Raw genomic sequence first — 22,409 nt, 5'->3', positions numbered from 1 at the left:
CCAAGAGAGAAAAAAGACTGGTTCACCCCTAGGAGAATTGATTTCAACGTTTCTGTTCCTGCGTTCCTCTGTAAAATCAGCCTGAGTAGAAAACATACATAATAATGTTATTTTAAAAAAATTCTATGCCAATAATAATAAAGTACAGAGTTTCATTTACTTAAAATAATTTTTATTTTTAGCATTTTAAAATGATTTTATTAATTCTAAAAGTGTTATTAAAAAATATTTGATTCATGATTTTATTATTTAAGTGTATTTTTTAAATCTTTTTCATTTCAAATATATTTCCATTATGTATAATGATTTCATATTTTGTATTAATTTAAACATTATTTTAATTAGCTTTTAATTTTTAATTTAACATTTATTTATTTAAGATTTTGTTTGAAGGATCAATAAATGGTTCTATTTTATCTATTTTCATATGTCAGCCTTTACAGGATTAATAAGTGGAACCACAGGTTACAGATCACCTGTATATGTGGGCTGTTTACACGTTCACACATTTATTCATAAGTTATTGTATCAGCAACAAAAAGCTGGTGATTATTGCTGATGTTTTTCAGCCGAAGATAAAGTTAAAAGATATACGACTCCAATTATCGTCCGGTTGTTTTCTGAGCACAGAACTCTCCATCATTAGACGCTCTCTCATGGCGCACTGTAGATTATCATCATAGAGGGTTAATCCACAGCGCTCCTCCGCAGTAATGAGATTGAATTGCTATCTGCTCGCTGGGTAATTGGATGCCTGTTGCAGGGAAAAAGGACATAGAGAGCAGCCCAAAGACACAAACTAATTGGAAGAGGTCAAACATATGAAAACACTTTGCACGAGTTCTCAGAGACGGGAGCAATGTGGACAGAGTCACAGAGGACAGAGAGTTTGGTCAGAAACAGGCATGATGCAAATGTTTGAGCAGTATGTAAAGAGACGTATTATAGTTTGTTGTTTTATGAGCCATCTAGGCATGCAACGTAACAACAGAAATCGCCCACTTCTCAAATGGAACACATTGCATCAAAAGATGAAATGTTATATCTATAGTTCTTGTATATTTGAGACCTTAGAAGGTACGGGCCAGGTTTACCATCATTGATGTACTTTTATTCTAATATTTTTAATTAGTTTATATTTTCTGTTTTCATTTGAATTTTCAAGTATAGTTTTTATCATTTATTTTGTTATGGATTTAGTGTTTTAGTATTTTATTTAGTATTTTGGTTTAATTTTCTAACTGTCATCAAGTCTCCTCGTTTGCTTAATAATGTAATGAAAAAAATAATATTACTTAAAATATCATGTACTCCTATTTTTGGTTTTGTTTCATGTGTCTAATTCTTTTATTTGATTCTATTGATGTACATCTCTTAATCATTTCAGATATTATCCTTTTTTTTAGTTTAGTTTTATTTGTATTAATTTCTTTATTGGATTTTCTATTTTAATTTATTTCATTTTATATTTTAAGTTGTCATTATTTCTTTAGTTTATGCAATTATATCTTTATTAATTTATTATTTTCCATTTTTATATATATATATATATATATATATATATATATATATATATATATATATATATATATATATATATATATATATATATATATATATATATATATATATATATATATATATATATATAGCAATTTATTAAAATATATATATAGTCTTTTAATTAGCATTGAAAAGCACAAACTAAGTTGTTTTCATTTTTTTACCTCAGAAAATAATGCATACAGCTTTGGACGCACAACAATCGCCAACTTGAATTCTGGGTGAGACATTTTATTCATTGCACAAATACTTAAACCCTCTTTCCCCTCATGCACTTTAATTGAAGATGTCGTGATGCATTTTGAGTATTCTGGGTAAAGTGGACGTGTCTCTTTCTGTCTATTATTCAGAAATAACCTTTTATGGCTGCACACATCCTTTGCCTTCATGTACCTGCTCCTCACCGTGTACAGCATGAGACGCCACACGTCCAAGATGCACTACAAAGAAGATGATCTGGTATGTGATCCGCGTCACTTTAAAGGAACAGTTCCTGTTTAACCCTCATAATGAATCAGGATCCGCTTTGACCTGGAAGAGATGCATAAAAAAAAAAAAAATAGTAAGGGAGCAAAACTTTGCAAATGCTTTGATACCTTCAAAATACAATATATAACTTCATTTTTATTTATTTTTCATACAATTATTATAAAAAAATTAAAACCAATTAAAACAAGTAATGTTGCATGTTTGGGTCTTTTAGGACCCGGGTACCATTAGGTGTCAGAAATACTTATTGTAAAATTATCTATGAAGTTATATTAGTCAGAAACCTTTGGTAAAATGTATATATTCCCCCATATCTCACATATTTTTGTGACTGAAGTGTGTTTAAAAAAAAAAGTGTAAAAGTCTGTGCAAGTAAAAATATAAATCATTTAGTTTGAAACTTTTTTTTAATTTAAATTTGTATGGGTTTAGTGCCATTTGCAGTTTCAAAGTATTTCTCTAAATTGTAATTAATAAAATCATTCCAAACTTTGAAATGTCTTCAGTTTGGTTTTAGACACATATTATGGGTGTTTTATGAAATAACGATTCTTAAGGTCCAAGCGGACTCTTAATGTTGAATTAGTATGCAGATTTTAAATGGGTTAAATGCAAAAAGTGCAGCATGAACATTTTGCTAAACATCTCCGTCTGGGTTATACTGGTTTGCAATGTGATTAAATGATTATTGGCGGAGCGTTTTCTTTATTTTATATACAGTAATAACACAAAAAAGCCATCTGGAGGAGTCTTGTGACGTATGCAGCTCATCGCTCATGCTGTAACGCTTATGAAATATTCATGAAGTCTGTCTTTAGCACTGACCTACATTTCTGAGCCGAACGTTTAACCTCGATCCCTGCTGCAACGTCCTCCAGCGTCTGTGCATGTGTAAATAACCCAAATATCATGTTTTCCCCTCTCTCTTCAGGTCAAACGCACTTTATTTATCAACGGCATCTCCAAATATGCAGAAGAAAGCCATATAAAACAGCACTTTGAGTAAGTATTACTCCCCTTTATGCTTCAAACACAATATTTTCCTTTGCATCCTACGCTGTAAATCATGTAAATTATTAAAATCACGTGTGGTTTGGATGTTAGCGGGCGTCAGGGATGTCTACGTTCTCTGCTTCTGCAAGCGTGTGCCGTGTTGTCTAAATGAGTGTTTTAAATTCGAGGCATGCGGCCGATCAGCCGAGTCTGCGCTTGCCAAAAGTGAGTGTGATGAGGCGCTGGGGAGGAGCTATGAATAGACTCGAGTGTCTAAAGTCATTTTCCTCAGACTGAAAAATGCTGAAATCAGAGGAAAACATCACCGGCTGCTGTTCACTGTAATGTGTTTAGACTAGAGAGACTTTAGCTAAAGAGACAATACCGTCCACATGTTCGGCGTCTCTAGTGTTTTTAAAAAGAAGTCTCTTCCGCTCACCAAGGATGCATTTATTTGATAAAAAAAAATAGAGTAAAAATATTTATTTACGAAATATTTTATAGAATTTAAAACAACTGTTATCTATTTAAATATCTGTTGAAATGTAATTTATTTCCGTGATGCACAGCTGTTTTTTCAGCATCATTACTCCAGTTTTCAGCGTCACGTGATCTTTGCTGCTCAAGAAACATTTCTGATATTTAGCAATGTTGGAAACAGTTGTGCTGCTTTAGATTTTTGTGTTATATTTTAGGATTCTTTGATGAATAGAAAGATCATATAATCTTTTGTAACATTATAATGCATCCATGATCAATAAAAGTATAATTTCTAATTAAAAAAATATTGAATGTTCCTTGGAATATTTGATTTCGATTGGATTCTGATTCGAATTAATTTATTGTCAATTAATCAATTTTAAATTTATTTTATTATGTTATTTTTAAGATGTATTTTAAAGAGGAATTTGCTAGTTACTTTCATTTATTCGGTAACAATAATAAATAATAATAAAGAAATATGTACCTCAGTGGATTTTTAAATATCAAATAATTTTTATTATTTATATTAATGTTCTTAGCAATATTTCATTTTTTATATATATATTTTTTATTTTAATATTTTCTATTATACATCAGTACACGATTTAAACATTAGAAAAAAAAATGGTGATGCATTTTTATTTTTCAGGATTCTTTGATGGGAATTATTTATCTATTTATTTTTAAGAAAAGCATTTATTTAAAAATAAGAGCTCTTTTGTGACATTATACATTTCTTAACTGACACTTTTTATTAATTTAATGCATCCTTGTCAAATACGAGTATTCGTTTATTTTCAAACAGTAAATCTTACTGACTACACACTTTTGAACAGTGTTTATCCATAATAAACTCCAGTCATCGCAAATGACTTCAGAAGATGTAGTTCTTGCATTTCCAAGATAAAAACTCCCACAGTACCACTGTTAGCTGTTTGTCTGATATCTTTCTTGATTTGTGTCTCACAGACAGGGGTACGAGAACTGTGTCGTACTGGAAGCGCGTGTTTGTTACAATGTGGCCAAACTGATGTCCCTCAACGCCGAGAGGTACAGTTCTAGAATTTAATGAACCGCTCCGGATAGAAACTCTTTCTCTTTTAGGTTCAGAAATGAGTCTATCCACTGATCTGACCTCTTATCGATCTGTTAAACGAGCTTCTGTGTGTGTGTGTGTGTTTGTGTGTGTGTGCGTGTGTGTGTGTGTGTGTGTGTGTGTCCTGCAGGAAGAAGACTGAACGCAGTAAGAAGTTTTTCACGGATCTGATGGCTAAGGAGCACATCCCTGCCATGATCAACCCCAAACCCTGCGGTCACCTGTGCTGCTGCGCCATTACAGGCTGTGAAGAGGTGTGAACACATTACCCACAATGCCTCTGTGCTGTCAATGCACAGTGCAAAGCGTATGATTTGCACAGAAAGTGACAATCATTCTGATTATGATTGTCACCTATAGTATCATTACTACTTATTATATTAATATTGAGATAAATAAACAACTTTGTGAACGGAGTAGTTATAATTGTTTCATTTTTATTGTAATAAACTATTTTAAATATTATAGGATAAATACATTATTTCGTTTTTAAATATCGATCAACAGTGAATGCATGCAATGCAGCGTTCATATAAATAAATAAAATGATTTAATAAATTGACTTTATTTGACTTAAATAGTAAAATTGTTTATATTATACCTCAGTAGATAATTAAGTAGTTAGCATTTTTTGTTTGCTTTCAAGCTGTAAAAATATTAAGAAGGAGTTATTAAATTATTTAAATTATTTATTAATGTTTAAATATGTGCTAAAGGTATAATATAGTCAACATTGATTTGTTGCTTTCATGTAAACAATTAAAAACAGATAATGACACTTTAAACTGACTTAATTGAAACGTTTGTTATACCTCAGTAATATTTAAATGTAAATTAATTAGACATTTATTGGTTGCTTTCATGTAAACAGTTGTATGAAATATGAATAAATCACTTAATAAAATGACTCATTTAAAATGAGTTCATTAATGTTTAAATATCTACTGGTGCATATTATTTATATATATGTATATATAATCATTTATTGTTTGCTTTTAATTAAACAATTGTCTTAAAATATATTATTAAATATCTAAACATTTAATAAACATTCACCATTTAATGGCTGTTATTTAAATTAAATTAAATATTTATTGGTGGCCTTCATGTAAAAAAAAAATGTTTTAATGATTGGATAATGAATAAATAAACGTATTTTGCTCATTAAAAAAAAAGCAAATGAAAAGTTGCATTTAAAATGTTAAATTGTTTCATTAAACAACTTTTTAATTGATTATTTGAAAATCAAATGATTAGAATCAGAATGCAATCAAAAGCAAGTATTCCAAATAGCCGTTTATTAAGTCAGAACATATCTGATCATTTCTAAATAATGTTTTTAATATATATTTTCAAATGAAATGACTTGAATCAGTAATAGCCGCACTAGTTCTCTGGGATTGATGAACTCTTATAGCGTGTCTTGGAAATAAAAGCATCATTGAGAGGAACTGAAAGGAAGTGATGGATGGTTTCTGGAGGCGGTGTCTGCTGATGTTGGGAGATGTTCTGTGATGCAGTGGAGCTGTAAGTCTGTGTGCTGTTTCAGGAGGAGGCTGTGAGTTATTACACCAAACTGGAGGCCAAACTGAAAGAGGAGTACAGGAAGGAGAAGGAGAAAGTCAACACCAAACCTCTGGGCATGGCCTTCGTCACCTTCCAGAACGAGGCCATGACTGCAATGTGAGTATGACACCAACCGCTCTAGCTACAAAGACTGTGTAAAATGTTGTTATATATATATTACTTGGTACTAAAAAGAAGTCATTTGGAAAATAGAATATTGCACAAAGTTCTTAAGTATAACTAAAATTGTCATTGTCAGCAACGGCAATCCACCTGTCACTCAAGTGGCCACGCCCTTAATTATGCAGAACTTTAAGTCTTAATATAATTTAAACGGATGAGTTTAAAAAAAATTCACCCCCCCTCAAAATTAGCAATATAGACCAAAATCTTCTTTTAGGTATTCAGTGAATGTGCAATGGTTAAAATATCTGATGTGTTTAAATGTATTGATGTTCTGGGTCTGAATCTGTTTCTGATGCGGTGTGTGTCTGTGTGTGTCTGTGTGTGTCTGTGTGTGTCTGTGTGTGTGTGTGTGTGTGTGTGTGTGTGCAGCATCCTGAAGGACTTTAATGCGTGTCAGTGTCAGGGCTGTAAGTGTCGTCAGGAGCCGCGCTCCTCTCAGTTCAGTGACGGTCTTCATGTGTATGACTGGAGCGTCAGCTACGCGCCGGACCCCCAGAACGTGCGCTGGTGAGGAACACACTCAGTCCTTCTCTTATACTCGAATCATTTCTGCATGCATTGAGCAAGAGCTATTACACCCAGAGCCCACGCTGAACAGCTGTCTCTGTCAAATCCAGCTGATGTTGTTTCACATGCTTTTTAATGCAAAGCTTGAATTGACCGTGTGTTTATCAAGATGTTTTTTTTAATGGATCTGCAAATAATAATTGATTCATAATGTTTACTGAAGAGCCCTATGATATCAGCGATGCAGAAAACAGACAGAACCACAGAATCCAGTCATAAAGATGATTTAATGAAATGTTTAACGGTTTGTGCTTTTATTTTAACCACCATAAAATACATTTCTATTAAATCATAAATCTAGAAAAAATGCAAAAAATGGATTTAATTTTTTTATTAATTGCACCCTAAACATTTAATATTTATTAAACTTAAATTGTATATAATTCAATCATAAAAATTTGATTTATGGGACAATGCAAAATTTCATAACTATTAATTAATCAATCAAATTATTAATGTTATATGCATTCATTTGATTACTGACTTTTTTGATAAGACATTTGTAGTAAATTGTAAACCACAGATTTTCTGAAAGATGAAACCTTTCATAGAGCCCTATTATTTTAAAATATATTACATTATACTTAGTTTTATTAATTAAATTGATCAGATAAGTGGTTTATTGTTAATCAAATTTAATACAACCTTTATTAAATCAGAAAACAAAAAATTAAATCAGGGGAAAATAAAACACAGTTTGAGGGAGAAAAACTGATTTCATAGAGCCCAAAAAATAAAAAAATATTTTTTTTTTTAAAAAAGTTGTAAAAAAACTAACTTCAGGAAAAAACACAAAAAGGAATCTGTGAAAAAAATGCAAATAAATCTTAGTCTGATTTCATATTCTCTAATACGGTTTCACTTACAGTACTACTGTAAAAACACCGTATAAAGTGAGCAATGCGCTGTTAATGGATTCCCAGCAGCCTCTGCTTCTCTGTGTGTGTGTGTGTGTGTGTGTGTGTGTGTGTGTGTGTGTGTGTGTGTGTGTGTGTGTGTGTGTTGATCACAGGGAGAATCTGTCATTGGGAGGAGTTTCCTGGTGGCTTCGCTGCTTCATCATTAACTGCATCCTCTTCCTCCTCCTCTTCTTCCTCACCACTCCGGCCATCATCATCTCCACGATGGACAAGTTCAACGTCACCAAGCCTGTGGAGTATCTGAACGTAAGACTGACACTAACTCCAGGCACACTTCTAGCCTCAAGGCCATTTGCTTTCTCCAGTGAAAGTGAAAACGATGCTCAGAACATTTCAGACCGAAATGTTTTTACTTGCAAAATTTTGAATTGTATGTTTTAATTTGTCTGTACAATAATAATAATCATAATAATCATAATATTGTATTAACTTTGATTTAAATTAATCAGAATAACAACATTTAATATTATTTTAATGTACATTAATTGTATTATTAATAGTAATGTATAATGACTACGTTTTGTTATAATAATGATGATAATGAATAATAAGGAAAATAATAATCCATTAAATAAATCGTACATTAAAAAATTAATTATATTAATTTTTATATATAAATAGTTTGTAATGCATAATAAATTATATAATAATAATAATAATAATAATAATACATTATGCCTCCATCATCATAATGTAGCATTACTGTAAGTACAAAATATATCATAATGACAATATTAATAATATACCATCTTTTTCACAATACATTGTATTATTATTATCATTGTATAATTAAACTAGGTTCTGAATCAGTAATACACAGTAAGACTAATATTATAAAACCACTACTTACAATAACTGTATTAAATTTAAATTAATAATACATTTTGTTGCAACAATATATATATATAGTTGGATTACTATAATAACTGAGTAATTATAAATCAAGCTAGTATTCATTTATTTATTTTTTGATATTCTACTTAAAGCTGCAGTAGGTAACTTTTGTAAAAATGTATTTTTTACATATTTATTAAACCTGTCATTATGTCCTGACAGTAGAATATGAGACAGATAATCTGTGAATAAATCAAGCTCCTCTGGCTCCTCCCAGTGTCCTATTGCCATTTGCATAAAATAAGAAACAACCAATCAGAGCTGCGGTCCGTAACTTTGTTTGTGTTCAAAATGTAGAAAAATGTATATAATAAGCGAGTACACCATGAATCCATTTTCCAAACCGTGTTTTTGGCTTGTCCTGAATCACTAGGGTGCACCTATAATAAGTGTTTATATTCGGACTATTTTAGATTGCTTCGGGGGTACAGCGGCGGAGTAACCCAGTACCTTTGTGATTCTTCATAGACATAAACAGAGAGAAGTAGTTCCGGCTACGATGTTCTTCCGCAAGACGCAAGCAGTTCTGTTTATTAACCGCTAGAGCGCCAAAAGTTACCGACTGCAGCTTTAAGCTTTAAACTGCAAGAAATCTCAATGCTCATGTTAATGGGCTTTATTTATTTTTCAAGAATATTTTTGTATTATTTTTGGGGTTGAACGATGACCTGGATGTGAACACACTCTGACGTGTGTGTGTGTGTCTCTAGAACCCGATCGTGACTCAATTCTTCCCCACACTGCTCCTCTGGGCCTTCTCCGCCCTGCTGCCCACCATCGTCTACTACTCCGCCTTCTTCGAAGCCCACTGGACCAGGTACAAGACTCAAATCACTCGTGACCCTGGAGCACGAAACCAGTCTTAAATCTCTCAGCCAAAACACATTGCATGGGTCAGATTTGTCTTTTATGCCAAAAATAATTAGGATATTAAGTAAAAATCATGTTCCAACCAGAAATTTTGTATATTTCACGGGGTCATGCATCTTCTCAAAATACACTTTGCATAAAGAAAATAAATGTTTTAGGACCATTAAATAGTTTTTACATTGTGACGTTATTTTCATGAATATTAAACCCATTTTAGACAAAATACAATTTTATTCAAACATTCATTCAATTGTGTTTTATGTATCCATTTATTCTTTCATTCATTCATTCATTCAATCAATTAAATGCATTTTATCCAGTCATTCGTTTTGTTTGGTTTTGTTTTTAGTTTAAAAGGTAGACCAACAAATGTTACCATAATGTATAAATACTTTACAATTTATATATCTTTATTTATTTAATAGTGTTTTTATTCATTAATTAATTTATATTTATTGATGTATTTAATTAATTGTAGTTTTATCAAATCATTTATTAATTTATATATTTTATTATATGTATTATTTTTACCAGCATTAATTAAAGACAGACCAACAAATGTTTCCATGATATATAATCAGTTAATAAATTATTTACTCTGGGTTTGTTTAGTTTTTTATATGATTTATTTGTTTATTTTTGTTTGTTTAATGTGCTCATTTGTCATGAAGAATATGACAATGGTTAAAACATTGTAATGGTCCTTAAAATATTTTCTAAACTTCCTACCATAAATATAGTAAACTTAATGTTTCATTAGTGATATGCATTGCTAAGAATTCATTGAACAACTTTAAAGATGATTTTCTCAATATATTTAGTTTTCTTTGCTCCCTCAGATTCCAGATTTTCTAAAAGTTGTATCTCAGACAAATATTGTCCTCCTCACAAACCAAGCATCAATGGAGAGATGATTTATTCAGCTTTCAGATGATTTATGAGTCTCAGTTGAACAGAGAGGAGCGTTCTGACTGGCTCTGTGCTCCAGGGTCACACAGATGCTCAGGTGTTTTATCTGTGTTTCTCAGGTCGGGTGAGAACAGGACCACGATGCACAAGTGCTACACTTTCCTGATCTTCATGGTCCTCTTGCTGCCGTCTCTGGGTCTCAGCAGGTACCCTCAGAGATCTGTACATTTGTGATTTATGAATCTGGAATTGCATATTTAATCCATTATTTATATGCGTCCTGGGACTATCTGATGATCTGCTCAGTATTTGTGTGCATTATTTTATTTAATTATCTTTTTAGTATATTAAACTGTACTGGTTTGCTGGTGATGATTGCTAACGCTCTTCATTATAAAGGCTTGTGAAACTCCAGGTGTCAGTTTGATCATGTTCTTCTCTGTGTTAGTTTGGATGTTTTCTTCCGCTGGCTGTTTGACAGAAAATTCCTGGCCGAAGCCACCGTCAGATTTGAGTACGTTTATTTCATTTTTTCTTTTTTTTTTAAATGCTTAAACTTTATAGCCAAGAGTTATAGTTTTATGAATTTAAATATTTAGATTTATGTATTTAACCTGTGAATGTTTTTTTTTTTTTAATGCTTAAACTTTGTCAGTCGTAGCATTTCATTTAAAATATACTTATTTTAATGAACAAAGCAAAAAATTATTTTAATTGTTTGTTTTATTTAAATATTCTTATATTAAATTAAATTCTGAATGTTTCAATTATTGTATTTTTTATTTCATTGCGTTCTTTTAAATTGCTTAAATTTTCTTAGCAATTGCAGAATTTTTAAACTTCAATATTTTAATTATTTATTTTTAATATTTAACAGACATTCTTGACGCTCCACGCGAGTTTTATGCTTTCTTTAAATTTTTTTTTATTTTTTTATATTCATATATTAATTACATGAAATTTCTGCATGTTCACAAACCTGGTTTTAATTATTCTGGTTGTGATTAAGTGCATTTCTGATTTCATCTGTGATTTCAGGTGTGTCTTCCTCCCTGATAACGGAGCGTTTTTTGTGAATTACGTCATCGCGTCGGCGTTCATCGGAAACGCCATGGATCTTCTGCGGATTCCAGGTCTGCTCATGTACATGATCCGGCTGTGTTTGGCTCGATCGGCTGCGGAGAGACGCAACGTTAAACGGGTACAAACCTTTTAAACCACTCGCTCTTATATGATTAATGCTCAGGTGAATCCAGCAAACCCTGACTGGAACACACAGGCTCATGCATCTTCTCAAAATACACTTTGCATAAAGAAAAGAAAACCATTTGAGGAAATGTTTTAGGACCATTAAATAGTTTTTGCATTGTTACTTTATTTTATTCAAACATTCATTCAGTTGTATTTTATACATCTATTTATTTATTCATTCAGTCATTCATTTATTTAACTGCATTTTATTCATTCATTCATATATTAGTTAATTTATTCAAATAATTGTATTTTATCCAATTATTTATTCATTTTATTTTAATTTATTTTATTTTATTTAAAACAGCATCAAAGGCAGACCAACAAATATAATGTAAAAATACTTTTCATTTTAAAATCTTTGTTTTTATTCATTCATTCATTCAATTTTATCTAATAATTTATTCATTTATATATTTGATTAATTCTATGTATATATTTATTTATTTTACTCATTTTAACCATTTATTTTAAAGACAGACCAACAAATATTACCATGATGTATAATCAATTCATAAATTATTTTATTTATTTATTTCATTTTTTTTAATGTTATTTATGCATTTATTTTATTTTTTGCATTGCAGTTAAGATGTAAAATGTGCTTAAAATGGTTTTAAAAAATCTAAATTGTAAATAAACTTAATTTTAATAAATTAAAATTTAAACAAATGAATTTCCTTAAAGCAAAAAATATATATATTTTTTTTTCCTTTTGATGGAAGGATGTATTTTTTTGTTTTTGACAAGTTTTCTGAGATTCATCCACCCACATTGAGTTATTTTTACCTGCTGTTCACCTTGATGTGATGCGGTTAGTTGTATAACGTGTGTGTGTGTGTGTGTGTGTGTGTGTGTGTGTGTGTGCAGCATCAAGCCTATGAGTTTCAGTTCGGAGCCGCCTACGCCTGGATGATGTGCGTTTTCACCGTCGTTATGACGTACAGCATCACCTGTCCAATCATCGTCCCCTTCGGTGAGTCAGGCCACGCCCACATCAGCCCATTCACGAAACCACAGACCGACAGCCAATCAGAGAGAGGGACACAGAGGAACCACAGGGGTGTAAGAGAGAGGATACAGGGAGAAATGATGTGAATGACACGACCAAAAGAGAGAGAGAGTGTGTGTGTGTGTGTGTGTGTGTGTGTGTGTGTAGAGCGCCTCCTGCTGGCTGCATGTCTGCATACATCTTCAACAATAGAAAAACGCAAGCTGCGCCAACAGAACCACCTGCTTATGCAGTGTGTGTGTGTGTGTGTGAGATTAAATATAGAACCTCTGCCTGTGTATTCACTGCAGAAGCACACAAATGGAGAATATTTGATGGATTTGAGCAGTTATCTCTTTGTTTTCTGTCGCTGAGCTTTTGCATGCTCGCATTATTTCTAGAAGTCTCTCAGAAACACACACACACACACACACACACAGGCGTCGGTGGAGCTGGCGGAGTGTGACTCATCGCTGTTCTGCGGAGGAAACTTTACACACATCTCTCAGCCCACACAGTAAACGCAGACAGACACAGTAGTTCACATCTGAGCAGTGATTAACCTTACGTCTGCACACAATGAAAACACACCACTGCCTGATGTTTAGTCGCTTGAAAGATGCTAAGACAGACCTCATGAGATTACAGTATTGATTTTGTGGCCTTTTGGTTCATATTTGTTACTCTGAGCTCATCTATACACCAGTGTGCTACTGTTAGCTGGTGAAATATACTTTTAGTATGTTTTAGCTCTATTTCCTACTTTTTAATGTCACTTATTGTTTGCTGGTGTGTAGGTCTATACCATTTGATTGAGAAATATCATTAGGATCAGGGTTATTATCATTAACTAAACATTAAAAAAAAAAAAATGAAATAATATATAACTTTTAAAAATATATATTTTAAATTTAAGCTAATTACCAAGGCAATATTTCTTACTTTCATTTAAGTTGACGTACTATAATATCTAATATAATTTATAATAATGTCATGATATATAATAAATAACATGCAGACATGACAAAAACTAATAAGAATTACAAAAACACACAAATAAAAATTTACTAGAGCGTAGAATCTAACCTATAATCATTTTTTTATCAGAAAAATGGCGATCAGTATTATTTTAGCAATCAGAAATATCAATTATTATTTTTATTATGATTTATTTATTGTATATCTTAAAGCTTCAGGTTGATATCAAAATACAGTTATAAAATAATAATAGTTATTATTGTTGTTGAATGAATTTTAGACATAAGAAATATTACATAAATATTATTGTAAATATATAAAAAATGTTACATAATATAGTTTTAAATTTAGCTACAAATATATAAACGTGTGTCTGTGTGCATTTATTTAAAATTAAATATATGAAACTGTGTGTGTGTGTACATTTGTGCTAATAATATTTTTTGGTTATCTCAAATTCTTTCAATTTAAAATGTTAAACCATCACGCTTTTATTTTGGCACAAAGCCTCAGGGGGTTTTAAAGCTGGTTTGTAAGAGCTTCTTAAAAGTTTAGGAGAATGGTTTGAAATCGATGTTATAGGAGACAGAAACCCAGCAGAGATTGGTTCATATGAGCAGTGTTTTCTGTGAACTGAGACACTGGCTGAAGACGTGATATAAGTGAGTGTGATGGGTGACCTGCAGGACTGATGTACATGCTCCTGAAGCACCTGGTGGACCGCTACAACATGTACTACGCTTACCTGCCCTCCAAACTCGACAAGAAGATCCACTCAGGAGCCGTCAATCAGGTGGTGGCTGCGCCCATCCTGTGCCTCTTCTGGCTGCTGTTCTTCTCCACCATGAGGACAGGTGCGTTCACACCCTGCAGCACTGAACCAGTCAGAAGTCACTCAGGTATATTTGGAGAAATAGACAATAATACATTGTCTGGGTCAAAATCATCCATTTCTCTTTAGTGCCAAAAATCATAAGATCATGTTCGATGCAGATATTTTGTAAATTCCCTACTGTAAATAAATCAAAACTTTATTTTTGATTAGTAATATGCATTGCTAAGAACTTCATTTGGACAACTTGAAAATCAATTTTCTCCATATTAGATTTTTTTGCACCATCATATACAATATACAGTAAATTTCCTACCATACATATATCAAAGCTTAATTTTTTATTATTAATATGCATTAAAAATTATTGTTTTTTTTAAAGGCGATTTTCTAATTACTTAGATACTTTTGCACCCTCAGATTATATATTTTGTATATATTGTATATATCTCCTACCATAAATAGATCTAAATTTTATTTTCAATTAGTAATATGCATTGCTAAAAAAGATAATGATAATAATTTTAAAAGGCGATTTTTCTCATTATTTAGATATTTTTGCACCCTCAGATTCCATATTTTGTAAATTCCCTACTATAAATTCATCTAAACTTAATTTTTATTAGTAATATGCATTGCAAAAAAACTTTAAAAAGTGATTTCCTCTTTTATTTTTATTTTATTTTTTTCAGATTCCAGATTTTGTACCAATTTCCTACCATAAATATATCTAAACTGAATTTTCACTTCGTAATATGCATGGCTAAGAACTTAAATCTTTTTCATTTTGAAGGTACTTTAAATCTCAATTTAAAAAAACTTCACCTTTATGACTGGTTTTGTGGTCCAGAGTCACAAATATCCTACTTTAAACTAAGACACTACAGTGAATCGAGTAAAAACCATCCAGCTGCGGCTCACTTCCTCTGGTTTCTCAGGGTTTCTGACCCCGACGTCCATGTTTACCTTCGTGGTGCTCATCATCACCATCGTGGTCTGCCTGTCGCACGTGTGTTTCGGTCACTTCAAGTACCTCAGCGCACACAACTACAAGGTACGAGTTACAGGACTGCAGGTATGAGCTCAGCTCAGGTAGACTGTCACCTGTCCGGAGCAGAGCCACTAACCACACCTGTGCCTCGTTACAGATCGACACCAAGGACACGGAGGTCGACGGAGTGGAGAACGGACGTCCTGCTAGATCCTCACCCTCCAACAAATCTCAGGTACCACAGACTAATTAAAACGAGAATGCTCCGACTCATTTTTCAGGCTGTTTATACTATTTTTACTTTCGTTTTTAACACCAGGATCTCATAAGTTGTATTTTGTATATAGTCATGAAAATGGAGCACATTTACCCCTCTCTCCAGCAGTTCTCAGTACTTATTAATAATAATACGTTTACATGATTTTTTAATTTACATTATGCTTTTAATTTCTACACTAAGTACTACTGAGATATGCGCAGTATTTGTTTTTTGTATAAAATAAAAATTATTTAAATAAGTGATTTTAACAATATAGTAGTTTATATAATTTAATTAATTTAAAATTAATTTATAATTAAATGTACAAGTGAAAGTATACAGTATAGCAGTAATTATTGAACAGAATTAAATTACTGATTTTAAGACATTGTGTAGTGTTGTTGGTATTAATTCTGATAAATTATAAATACCTAGTTAATAATAACAATAATAATATTTAAGCTACATTTTAATTAATAGTATTTTTAATACTATAAACTGAAACATAGTAGTGTTTGTTGTACAGAAACAAATAGCGGATTTAAATAATAAAAACATTTTGTATGTATTATTGCTATTATTAGTAGTAGTAGTATTTGCATTATTATTATTATTATTAAAATGTATGATGATAATAATAATAATAATATTTAAATTACCTTTCAATTAATAGTGTTTTTTCAAAATACAGGTGATACATTATCGTAGTTTTTTTTTTTTTTACTGAATTAAATTGCTGATTTTAATAATGCAAATAATTGTGTCTGAATTATTGTTATAATTATTAGCTTTATTATTACTGTTAATAATTTGTGCATTACACTAATAAAATGACAATGTGCTTCATTATATCTGAAATATTGGCAAATAATGCAAATAATCTTAATGGTCCTTAATGCAAAATATAATGTATTGTTTCATTTTAATATTATTTATCTTATTCTTCTTGATTTTGGGGGGAAATATGATCTCTGTGAGATTGAAAACAAATCAAACCAGAGCGTCCTGTTTTTGCGTTTCATATATATTTTAATCAGATGAGTGTTTTAATACGACTCTTGTGCATCTGTTATTTATTTCAGCAGCAGATGTACATCGCTCAGGTCCTGCAGGACCCAAACTCTGACGAGACCGGAGCGGGCAGCGGAGAGTCCTCGCAGGACGAGGAGATGATCAACGGCGGGAACAGCCTAAACGAAGCCGACTTCCAGTCCGGAGAGGACAGTCTCATCGCCAACGAGGTCCACCACTAACAGAGCCGAGAGGACGACAGGCCTTCATCCGCACACGTGTGTCTGTCTGTCCCCGCATCAGCACCTTAGAGACCCACCTCTGCCAAAACACTCGGACTGTACATACGCTTGCAAACCATTGCATGAACACACTCGTCCGGAAGCTCAAAGACTTCCCGGATCTCCCTTTTCGAAAAACATCCAAGTTTGGATTAAAAAATAAAAAATAAGAAAACGCCTCAGGAAATGGAATAACGGATGGGAAAACGTCCTGTTGTCGTCGCGCTCGTTCTCCCATGGTACGCCTTAACAGCGATAGTGTTCCTCGCCGGCTTTATTTGCTCGCTTTTTCTTGTTCTTTGCCTAAACGATTGGATCCGGCATTCCAAAGGAAACGTGCAATAGCGAGAGCGTATCGGCTTTAGACTGTGTTCACTGTACTGAACACTAACAGACTCCGGCGAACTTCTCCCCGATGTACAGTGTGTTAGTGTTGTCACTCAATGACCCATATTCTTACCTTTTTGTTTTGGTATTTTTAACGCTATTTTGCCTTTAACGGATGTGTTTGTATCCCTGCAACGGAGTACTGACGTTCCCGTCTTTGTAGCGCAGTAGAAACCGCTCGCCGCTCATAACGTGACCTTAAAGACTAGATGCAAAAAAAAAAAGCGATGGAGAATCAACGATTCGAGACGTTTGAGAAGAGTCGTAGTTTATCGGGACTTTAGAAACCGAATCCCTGTAGTTTGGATGGTGTAAACGAGGACGGGTTTCTTGTTAGGTGCCTGCTTTTGTATGAAATGTTTTGGCGTCGGAAATGCGTTTAGTTACGAACGACTGAGTTATTTTTCTTCTCTCTCTCTCTCTCTCCTTGTTGTATATTTAAACCTGGTGAGATTGATCTAATCCGAGTACTAATATTAAGAGAAATGTGGCCGTCACATGAAGAAGCATCTGACTGTGGATACAAACGACGTCGCTTCAGTTCTAGTGAACTACATGAGAAATAATAAACCCAGCGCTGGAGAAGCTGAGATAACCCTTCATTCTGATTCATTAACGATAACGATCAAGTGAAGAATGATCACGCTTAACTTCTCTCCATTCTATCTGTCTTAAAGAAACAGTTCACCCAAAAATAAAGATCAATTGCTGACGAAGTCCTCAACCTCAGTCCATCCAGGATGCAGATTGGTTTGTTTCTTCGTCAGGTTTGGAGAAATGTAGCATTGCATCAGTGTCTCACCAATGGATGCTCTGCAGTGAATGGGTGCCGTCAGAACGAGAGTTTGATAAAAACATCACAATAATCCACAGCCACTCCAGTCCAGCAGTTCACATCTGGAGAAGACAAACGCTGCATGTTTGTTTGAAACAAATCAAATATAAAGACTTTTTTAACAAATATGTAAATCTATATGGTAAAGGACAACTGGAGGAAACACTATTATGGATTATGGACTCATATTTGAGTTAAAAATGTATTTTTTGATGTTAACTGCTGGACTGGAGTGGCTGTGGATTATTGTGATGTTTTTATCAGACTCTCATTCTGACGGCACCCATTCACTGCAGAGCATTCATAATGCTACATTTCTCCAAATCTGATGAAGAAACAAACTCACCTTGGATAGCCTGAGTTAATTTTTTTCAGTAAATGGGGTGAACTACTCCTTTAGTCCATCAAGAACTGATTCGAGTTGCTTTGGTTTCTATTGGAGCCAGTCATGTTTTAGAGTGGCATATTGTCAATATTAAACAGGAAGCAGTTTAAGGGTTAAACATGCGTGTCCACAACATGTAAACATCAGTTTTGCAGTACATTACAGACCTCAGTCGGGTGAAGGAAGGTCTGAATCTGCCTAATTCATGAGACACACGCAGAACAAATGAGTGTTAATCGTTTCGGTCTAATAACAATCAGTGTAATGGTTTAATTTGTTCTCGAGTGGAGTTAAACACAACATCTACCCCGACTAAAGTCTGTAATTATTATTATTATTATGACAGTATTTTGTGTTTTCACACCTGCTGCTGCACACGATTCCTCTAGATGCCAGATCGTTTTCTTTCATTTATCAACCTAAAATCACATTTTCCAGTAGTTTCTGTGACCTAAAAGGTCCAAGCGATCGAGTCTGATTTCTGTTTGCGGTGAGTTCTTGACTGATGGTTTGTATTTGTGTTTGGGTTTCTGTTACTGTATCCTCAAAAAAGTTCAAAACTGGAGACTTTTGTGAGAAAAGCTGGTGATGAGGATGAATCTCTAGGAGGATCTGTTACCGGTTTACATCATGAACACGCAATATTCAGCAAATAACTGCTACTGACACGGCACAAAGTGACTTGAGCATTGAAATCGAAGAGCCTCAGGTGTTCTTTTCTGTTCCAAACGATAAACATGTTTACATCTGTCATTTTTACTTGTTTTCCTTCGGGATTGCACCTTTCTCCTCGATGGAGACACAGATGGTAACCTATGAAAGCTGTAGCTGTGTGTGTGTGTGTGTGTGTGTGTGTGGTTTGGAGGAAGAAGCTACACGCTGGAGATACTGATGTATATCTGTGTCTTGATGATGAGCGGAGCGTGTGAATCTTCTGTGAGCACAAGATATTGAAAAGCACGCTTTGTAGATGCACTAGAAGGTCATTTCTTGGTTTCTGGTTCTGTCCAGATGTTAGCGCTCCCTCGCCGGCTTCTTATTGAGTTAATGAAGTCTCTTCAGCATTTGGCAGTGAAGTAACGAGCGGTGTGGGACGTTTTGTATAATCGTGTACAGGAAACTGTTTGGAGATGCAAATGATGGAAGTATTTGATACCAGTCATGTATTAAAGATGTGTCAAAGCTAGCTGTAACAATGCATTTTTAATAAACCATGACTTTATTTTGTTTTGTTTTATAAGCTAAGCGTTTAAGTTATGAAGTGCACGATGTCTTTTAGAAAGAAAACACTGGAGAGGTGATTTTTGCGCAGAAGAACACGAGCTGTGCATTATGCAAGAATGAATCGCAGGTTGTTTGTACAAAAGTTGTGATGCCGATGTACAGTATGTGTGAAAGGGGGCCGAACTTTAACAAGATGTGAACTAAACCTGTTTGTGTTCCTCTAGTCTGCGCTCACATTTAGGAGACGCAGACGGACCGCTCTAGAACCTGTGTGAGATCTGTTCTGACTCTGTTTCTGTCCGAAGGTCGTCCTTATGGTGAAGCATTTGTCATCTTCAGTTTCTTGATCAATAAAAGTTGGCTTTCATTCTGTGCACGTGAGCTGTTGTTTCTTCCGGTCACAAGGGGGCGCTGCAGCCTCACATAAAAACATTACAATTTCTGTATAATGTGTGAACTTGAACTAGGCCTATTACAGGCAAGTAGTGTTGTTGTTTTAGTTGTAGTTGTTTTTTTAATAGGGACAGTACAAAAAAAAAAAAACTACTACAGTAGTAGTAGTACTACAAAAATGAATCCTACAATTCCCATCTTCCGAACTCCTAGTTCCTTAAAGGGACACTGAGTAGGAATTACTCCCATCTAGTGGTGAAATTGTATTTTGCATTCAAACTAATTTTGCTCTCCAGCGCCTCGCTTTTTCAAATGCGCGTTGCATCTACGGTAGGCGATATGTACCAAAATCTTTGACAGGATGTCTTCTAATAGCACTTCGTCGAGTTTTCCTTCAGGTGAACAGGTGTGTTATTTCAAACAAACTGCAACATGACAACTAACAAACGAATGTTACAGTATGAATTACTGACTGTGGAAAACATGAAATATTGTAATTAGTAGTTATGTCTAATTTATTCGTTATATTTTCTGAATTATATGCATTGTTAGATATAAAAAAAATATTATAATATAGACTGTAACACTGACTTACCTGTCGAGAAGAAAACTGGCCACTTCAGCGTCTCTTTTGAAATCTTTATCCAGCATTAGCTCTTTCCACCTAGAAAAAGCTTCCCCGACATTAACTCTTGTTTTCTGTAATCTACGGTCACGTTTCCTTTTACGTTCTATTTTTGACTGTTTTGGCGACGATGTTTTCTTCTCCTGTGGCGCGGCATATGTATGGTCCATAATAAGAATGCAATCCAGACTTTTAAACTTGCCGGTGCAGTTTCAAGCGCCTCTCACTGCTCTGCACCTACGTTTCTGGCTCTGACCGAAAACGCGCTGTGGAAACGCGTTGGCTTAGTACTTTTTGTCCCTCTCTGCTATTATAGTTTTGCAAGATGGCGGAACTACATGGAAGCCTCCGTCGACCTACCCGTCCCATGTATATAAAGATAATAAATTCTTCATTTACAAGGATTAGTTTAAACATTGGCATAGGTATTTGTACACCATTGAGGGCATATTTATGAATAAAAATATTGATTTTAGATAATAAAATACCTAAAAAGTTACTTATTGTCCCTTTAACTCCTAACTCTCTCTTTATCAATTTACAAAGAGCAGATGGTAAAAAAAAAAAATCAATTTTATATATGACAGATTTTTAACATTTGTAAAACTTAACATATTCATTTTTTCTTTCAACATTGAAATGATACCAAAATCCAAATTTGGCTTTTTATCCATTATTTTTAGAGCACGACTATACAACATTTCAATTTTTTTGATTAAGGAATCACTTGTTTGAGTCCAAACTAGGGCTGAAACGATTCCTCGAGTAACTCGATTACAAAAAATGTGCATCTCAGAAAATGCTTTATTTAAAACCCCAACCGAATGGCACTTAAATGCACTTAATTCATCTGTCAACTTTGCCATTACAAGTACAGACCGAGAAACAATGGGTAATAATTAAATCTTTATTTTTGATGTATGCATTGCATTCAATGCATTTAAAAAATACAAAAACATTTTCTAAAAAAGGAAACTTAGTTGTTCATTTTAAGAGACCCAGGAGTCTTATTTTCTCTTGCATAATTAATATTGCACTTTAATTAAGCAAAAACACATTTTATCCGATTGCTCGATTAATCGATGGAATTTTTGGTAGAATACTCGATTACTAAAATATTCGATCGCTACAGCCCTAGTCCAAACTGTAATACATAGAAAGATGCATGCATATAAAGATGAGCTGCATCATTTGAGATGTATTTTCTAATAAGTTTAAAACAATTTAGGTTACTCCTTACCATTTTTGATAGCTTTTTTATATGTTTATCAAATTGAAGTTGAGAGTCTAAACAGTACCTAAAAAATTAAGCTCATCTACCTCCTCTATTTCTTTATTATTTACTCAAATTATTACTTTTTCTTTTTGCTTTCTATTAGAAAAGCACATAAAGACAGTTTTGTTAACATTCAGAGTAAGAGGATTTTCCT

At 33.3% G+C, this 22,409-nt stretch overlaps 1 protein-coding gene across 5 annotated transcripts in view; it reads left to right on the top strand.

Annotated features, from left to right (window-relative positions):
- LOC127968347 (CSC1-like protein 2) overlaps nucleotides 1-20,333 on the top strand; it is a 46,034-nt gene extending 25,701 nt beyond the window's left edge. For 2 of the 5 annotated variants that reach the window (XM_052569499.1, XM_052569503.1), the window contains 17 exons: nucleotides 1,733-1,784; nucleotides 1,914-2,022; nucleotides 2,984-3,054; nucleotides 4,498-4,578; nucleotides 4,755-4,878; nucleotides 6,174-6,307; nucleotides 6,746-6,883; nucleotides 7,956-8,109; nucleotides 9,468-9,574; nucleotides 10,656-10,742; nucleotides 10,985-11,050; nucleotides 11,575-11,737; nucleotides 12,658-12,763; nucleotides 14,443-14,610; nucleotides 15,527-15,663; nucleotides 15,737-15,814; nucleotides 16,921-20,333. In XM_052569499.1, the coding sequence (XP_052425459.1) occupies nucleotides 1,733-1,784; nucleotides 1,914-2,022; nucleotides 2,984-3,054; nucleotides 4,498-4,578; nucleotides 4,755-4,878; nucleotides 6,174-6,307; nucleotides 6,746-6,883; nucleotides 7,956-8,109; nucleotides 9,468-9,574; nucleotides 10,656-10,742; nucleotides 10,985-11,050; nucleotides 11,575-11,737; nucleotides 12,658-12,763; nucleotides 14,443-14,610; nucleotides 15,527-15,663; nucleotides 15,737-15,814; nucleotides 16,921-17,091 (1,946 nt within the window). In that variant the 3' untranslated portion in view covers nucleotides 17,092-20,333. The remainder of the gene's footprint in view (nucleotides 1-1,732; nucleotides 1,785-1,913; nucleotides 2,023-2,983; nucleotides 3,055-4,497; nucleotides 4,579-4,754; nucleotides 4,879-6,173; nucleotides 6,308-6,745; nucleotides 6,884-7,955; nucleotides 8,110-9,467; nucleotides 9,575-10,655; nucleotides 10,743-10,984; nucleotides 11,051-11,574; nucleotides 11,738-12,657; nucleotides 12,764-14,442; nucleotides 14,611-15,526; nucleotides 15,664-15,736; nucleotides 15,815-16,920) is intronic. The other 3 variants (XM_052569501.1, XM_052569502.1, XM_052569500.1) reach the window with 3 other exon arrangements.
- The last annotated feature ends 2,076 nt before the right edge of the window (nucleotides 20,334-22,409 follow it).

This window comes from Carassius gibelio, chromosome B11 (genome assembly GCF_023724105.1).
Source record: "Carassius gibelio isolate Cgi1373 ecotype wild population from Czech Republic chromosome B11, carGib1.2-hapl.c, whole genome shotgun sequence".
Lineage (NCBI taxonomy): Eukaryota > Metazoa > Chordata > Actinopteri > Cypriniformes > Cyprinidae > Carassius > Carassius gibelio.
The sequence above is the reverse complement of the archived record's forward strand: the minus strand, read 5'-3'. Positions and strand labels throughout refer to the sequence as shown.